The sequence below is a fragment of the Gymnodraco acuticeps genome, unplaced genomic scaffold (assembly GCF_902827175.1).
Source record: "Gymnodraco acuticeps unplaced genomic scaffold, fGymAcu1.1, whole genome shotgun sequence".
NCBI lineage: Eukaryota > Metazoa > Chordata > Actinopteri > Perciformes > Bathydraconidae > Gymnodraco > Gymnodraco acuticeps.
In genome coordinates this window covers 530,098-536,745 of record NW_022992247.1, presented here as the reverse complement: position 1 = coordinate 536,745, position 6,648 = coordinate 530,098, and the positions used below count along the sequence as shown (strand labels likewise).

The window sequence follows — 6,648 nt, the reverse complement described above, 5'->3', positions numbered from 1 at the left end:
GAAGAGCAACATTTATTTGAACATTTAAGTCAATGATACCATTCCTAGGTGAACTTAACATCTGTATGGAGTCAGATCAGTCTCAATATTAATAAATGCTCACAGAAGGATTCACAAATGTATTTTGCGATTTATATATAAATGACTCTCCACAACAATATTTCTCAATGCACTCACAAATATTTATTGTTGTATATAAATGTACAAAAAATGGGCATTTAAACTGATTTTTATTAATTCAAAGACGGCTCTGAATTAATAATAAAATATGTTTCCTTTCTTTACTACTGGATGAAATTACAAAATGTACCCATCATTTTCCTCATGCTAGTATAGCCACTTAAAAGTATCAAACCACCTGTTAAAATGCACCAGAATACAGGAAATCTATTATTTTTTTCGTGGGGGGGGGGGGGGATCCCCAAACCCCCCCGTTAAAAATGTCCCCCCCACATTCAGGATGCTTCCTACGCCCATGTCAGAATGCGTCTCGATTTGCACCGTCCCGTTCAAATGAAATCGCCGCCAATCATATTTCAACGCTCGGGTTACAAGACATGCATCTTGTGCTGCATTCACTTGCACTCGGACATTAGAGACTTTCTCTCAAATGTCCGATGAGCCACAACTTTTCTTTCAAAACAAAGCTGCCAACTGGGGTGGCAAGGCCTATTTTTAGGGTGGCAGTTGCCACCCCAGTAGGTGAAACTAGGCTACTAGCTACAGTATAGATGCAACTAGATGAGCTGTTAACTCTCGCTCTGACTTTTTTTTTTTTAAACTCTCGCTCTGACTCAGACAGGTTGAAAGAGACGACACACGCATTTTTCCCACCGGCATTCCACGAAGACCCGCCCTACTGTGCCTCTGATTCGCAGACTGTTGGTGGGGGGAAAACGCTTACGGGATGCTGAATGTGATTGGACCAATGCGTTGACAGACACACACAGACAGTGGAACAGTCGGACATGCAGAGCGCTGTTTGCAGTCTATGGACATAGCGGAGAATTTTGACTCGTTGTGTTGTGGCGATGTCTCGCAGATAACACAGATAATACATATGAAAAGTATAATTTGCTCAGAGTCCAGAGACAGTTGTGGTTCGGTCCGGAGTCCGGACTTTTGAGGATGCCTACTATGACCATTAAAAATCATAAATAAAAATCACAAATAAAAGACTTATACATCCAATACAATACGTGTTGTATGGAAGAGACCCTATTCTTCATTTGGTGGTGTCCCCTCTCCTGTAGTGTGCTCTGTGTGTGTGCATGTAAATGGTCTGCAAAGGCTAAAATCCCTGTTCCCTCTCTCCCAGTTATATTTTGAATGGAGGACTTGTAATTAAGTATTTTGAATAAATTAAATATTGGTACTTTACTCAAGTAAATAATTTGAATACTTCTTTCTCCGCTGACCATTCTAGTGCCACAGCTGATGAGCTTTTATTGAAGGTGATGCTTGTCTCTTGTTGCAGTGCTGCAGTGTGTGTGCAGCAGTCTGACAGCAAAGCATTACAAAGAAAGACATATGGGGATGATGGAGGTCCACAGCACACATGTGAGGACACCTTAAGGACACTGGAAAGCTACGAGGATGTAGCAACTTTGCATCTTAAGTGGAAATGAGTGACAAATACTCAAGATTAAAAAGACTGGAGTCGTTGAGTTGTCCCAAACCTTTTATTAAAGCAACAGATCATTTACAGAAAACTGACAATCCATCATTACTTCATAATAATTTATTCACTGTCATCAGTGTGTACAGAACATGTGCTGAGACACTGAGGCGAAGAGGGGCAGTTTAACCAGCAGCAGCCTGTCTACTGCAGCACTGTGGTGGAGCTTCAACACTGTCTGGGATCAGCGCTGTCATCACAAGCCTTCCCTGCTGATCTCACATGATCACCCTCTTTCACCAGGTTGCTGTAGTGTGGATTTTGTTTTTGAAGTAGCACAGCTCCTTTAACCCGTCACAAAATAGCTTATGGCTTTACAAAAAGCTTTTAAAGCATTTTCAGAAAAAAACTTTTTTTAAATTTTATTTCTCCATGTCCTTTTAAAAAAATGTTCCTTTTAAAAATCTAGAAGCTCTCTCTTGGTAAAGATTGTAATCTTTAATGTTAAAAAGGTTTTACAGTTCACATTGACTTACAAAGTGTCAGGAAGTAGAAAAGACCAGCTAGTGGGCAAGACATTCTACAAAAACCACTTCTGCACACCAGACAAACAATCTGGTGTCACGAGCACAAATAACGTGGGAAGGCGACAGACACCCTGATAGGAGAACAAAATATAAGAGGTATCTTTTTCACAGAAGTGTTTATTTTTTTTTTACTGTAAACGTTGATCTACATATTGTTAATGGTCAGTATCACTACAGAAATGGGTTTTGTTTCCACCCATTGTTAGTGTCCAGATCATACCTGCTGTGATAGAACAGGAGCTTTACCTGCAGACAGACCCCTCCCCGAGGACAGTAAGGTGCCAACACTCAAGAAGCTTCAAAACACTTCTGCCATACGATGACGCAAGAGGAAGTTTTGATCTGTGATCTTCCGCTACCATGGATCAATGAAACACATTCTGACCTCACAAAGGAAAGGGCAACAGGGACTAAAGAAAGTTTCCCTTTGAGCTGAACACCAGCCACTGAGGATGAAAACAAAGGGCTGGGTCATTAACCGTCAGCTGGGGTTGGCTGACAGGAACATGACGTCTGATCCATGTAACCCTGTGTGAGCTGTAGGGCCTTCACACAGGAGGCCAGATCACACAGGGTTACACGTTTCATGTCACGCTCCTGCACATCAGTTTGAAACTAAAGAGTTCAACATTAATTAGAAATTATTCAAACAGATTATCTGTCAGTCTACGTGGTACTCATATCTGGAAATAAGAAAAAAGAAACAGCTAGGATTCGACAGAACTCAGACACACAGAGAGGTAAAGGGAGATGTACAACCCACCAGAAGAAAACGTTTACAGCTCTCAAAAACGACTTCATGACACGAACGGCTCACACAAAGGTCTGACTAGTAAAAGACACACACACACACACACCACACACACACACACACACACACACACACACACACACACACACACACACACACACACACACACACACACACACACACACACACACACACACACACACACACACACACACACACACACACACACCACACACACACACACACACACACACACACACACACACACACACACCACACACACACACACACACACACACACACACACACACACACACACACACACACCACACACACACACACACACACACCTCATCCTGGATTCAACACATACTGAGTGGTAAATAAACGGCTGGGGGGAGGGGGGGACAGAAACCACCACAGCTTTGCATAGAAACACTGAGCAGAGTGGAATGTTCTCTGATCAGCACTGCAACAGAGGAGGCTGCAGCGTTCAGAACCAGAGGAGAGCTTCACATTTGACCCTGCTATGTCAAACACCTGACTGCGGAGAGCTGGGTCAGTCTGACTGCTAAACACCGGCTCAGCTGCAGCCTCAGTTACTGGGCAACAGAATTGCGATGCAGGAAGCCAGACTACATCACTGAGACTTCAAAATAAAGTTCCAGCTCTAGATTGGACTCTGCAGACAGAGCCGAGTTCACACTGAACTGAACCCCCCCTGACAACAAAGAAATGGACTATCTACTGAAAGAAAAACAAATGTTGATTCAAAAGAAAAGAAGGGTAAATCAGGAGTACCAGATCAGGGAACAATTCATAGATCATCACAAATGAACAGCAAAAGGAAAGTTTATGGAAGGTGTGAAAACATAGGGATGGGGAGAGTGTTGTCATGACGACTCAATTGTTTCTCTGGAGGTGGAGAGGTGCATCATCGCGCTCAGACGGTGCTGACGCAAGGTCAGTGGGTCCCTTCTCCGTCACCACGACGACCACGGCAGGCTCTACGTTTCTATGGAGAGCACAAACAGGACGTTGAGTCTACTGATGCAACCAGGGTTCATACAGCTTACATAGAATAATATTTAATACAAACTTTAGAATAACCACAATAAAAAGACAGAAAACATTGTTGGTTGAGGCTCATTGAAAATTAAAACATTCTTGTTAGCATCCACAACCAGCTGATCTCCGATGTATCAACTAGAGCATGAGTTCCCAACCCCCGGAGGTGTTACTGCCGGGCCGCGAAATAGCTGTGAGTTTATCGTAATATTTGCAGAATTATAAATATATAAAAATATTTTATCATATCTTTTTCAAAAAGTGTTTAATTTTCGCACCTATATTATTTCATCCTTTTCACCAGAAAACCGTTGAAAATGGCTTTTATGATGTTCCGAGGGATTCGGCGGCTCAGCCTCTCGTGCGCACGAGAAAGTTACTAGTGCGCCAATAGGAAGAGGAGCGCACAGGAGACAACCGTTTCATTGCAGACTGTTATGTTTATGTGGGGAAATGGCAGTGCATACATTATTTGAGATATATTTCAAACTCGGACTTCATTTTAAGGACATGTCGGCCAGGGGTGTAGAGCTATGTGTTTAACCTGTTAAGCCCTGAGCCTGTTTTTCAGGTTTCAGGCTCGAAAATGACATTCCCAGAACAAATGACCATAACTACACTTCTAAAAGGGTTAAATTAATAATCTTTTTTCTCAAAGTAATGATAAACCTGTGAGTTGGATGTAGAAAAGTCAGATTCAAAATAGATGTTTTTTATTTTAAAGAAAATTCAGATTGAACATGGTAAAAAACTGTAAATTATAGTGTCTGTCCAAAAAATATTTTGTACTTATAGTGAAAACTAACCTTGGATGATGGGTTAGTAGACTAAAAGCTTTAGGAATCCAAAGTACAACATATAATAAGTACCCTGTATCAAGATTGATGCAAAACAAGTGATATTTGACCTTTTTAGACAGATTTTGGGTGGATTTTCCATATCTCTGGCCCCCCTTGCTGGATTTTGACATGTGACATATCTTTCTGACCGTTAGAGCCAATGGAATCGAGGGGAACTCCCACATAGTCCTTATTTGGTAATGTGTGTGTGTTTGACTGCCGCATAGCAGCAGCCACTCTGGTGGCTACCATTAGCAGCTAACATTTGCTCTCCGATTTTTACATAAAAATGGAATTATGGATTATAAATTAAATCATTTTTTTATACATAGACGTTAAAAACCTATGGATTAACCGATTCAGCCGCGTTTTTTCTCGTTTTAATGCCATTGAACACGTCTTTTGATCAGATTGACAGCTACGGTGAGACGATCTCCCTTGAAGCTCCGTAAAGGTACGTGTTGTGATGTCTGTGTTTGCTTCCCCTGTCGCGAGTTCGGATCACTCAGTGATGATACTATATACCTAAATAATCTGTGGAACCTCAGCTTTAATCGGATATCTTGTATGTGCAGCTACGATAAGTAATAAGGGTACTTTTATCTTGAGTTCTGTGCCAAAGTCCGTTAGCATTTTTCGCTAAGGGGTCATTTAGATGCTTCTTATGAGACTTGTGTTTTGTTTTGGTAAAAATGGTTTGTATCGTCAGTTAGCGGAGATTATTTCCGTTAATCTGGTATAACACATTAATAGGTTCTTAAATATTAAGATCCCCCTGAGACACAGTGTGTCAGTTTAAAAACTGAATAACGTCGGTTTTTTAGTTTTCCGAAAAACCAAAAAACGACACCGGTTATTTTTTAAACGTTGTTAATATGTTTTGGATGCATATTGTTCTAGTATTTGTTCAGGCTGTTACATAGGCTAAAATTAGCCTCTGTTGCTACCTGCTGATAGTGAGTAAATATTAAAATCAGTTCAAATTGACAACCGGTTCGCGATTTTTTTTTAATGTATCTGCCGGTCCTTGGCACAATAAAGGTTGGGAATCCCTGAACTAGAGGATGTAGGTTGTCTTGACAACACTGCAGGGCCATCCAAAGTGAGAGCTGTGTACGGGACTGGGCAGTAAGACACTAGTTTCAGGTGAGGCTTGGCCTCCACCAGGGCTCCATTTGTCACCAATCCTGTTTCTGATATTCATGGACAGGATCTCTAGGCATAGTCGGGGGAGGGGGGGTTGCTTTTGATGATGTGCTTCTGATGGCTTCATCGGACTGCGACCTTCAGAGAGGCCATGGGTCTCAGCAGGAAACCAACTGACTGTCTACTCCATACTTGCCAACCTTGAGACCTCATAAATCGGGAGAATTTCAAAACCACCGCGGGGGGGGGGTGCTGTGCTAGCGGATCGCCGGAGCTGTACTAGATTAACATTAACATGCTTATTGTAGTTGTAAGTGCACTGCCTTGTGGCCTGAAGCACCATCCTTGATGGAGCATATGTGTGGGCTGGAAAGGAGTGAGCAGAGGGTCGAGTTGTCGATTCTTGTTCGGTTTTCTGTGATATATCTCCCTCATCCTCTCAGACTTTCAGTTGCGCGCGCTACTAAAGAGACGCGCTACCATGGAAACCAAACAATGGTGTAGCTGTATTAAAGTCCGAGTGGAAACAGTCCTGAGTAAATCTGAATTTGACAGAAATCGGGAGAAATGCGGGAGAAATATGACCCTGGGAGGAAACCGGGAGAGGGCAATGAAATCGGGAGTCTCCCGCGAAAATCG

General features: G+C 42.2%; 1 protein-coding gene across 2 annotated transcripts in view; it reads right to left on the bottom strand.

Moving 5' to 3' along the window:
- Positions 1-1,666: 1,666 nt before the first annotated feature.
- Positions 1,667-6,648, bottom strand: part of LOC117540012 (fibrous sheath CABYR-binding protein-like) — a 28,900-nt gene continuing 23,918 nt past the window's right edge. For both annotated transcript variants that reach the window (XM_034206398.1, XM_034206399.1), the window contains exon 12: positions 1,667-3,971. In XM_034206398.1, coding sequence (XP_034062289.1) covers positions 3,964-3,971 — 8 coding nt within the window. In that variant the 3' untranslated portion in view covers positions 1,667-3,963. The remainder of the gene's footprint in view (positions 3,972-6,648) is intronic.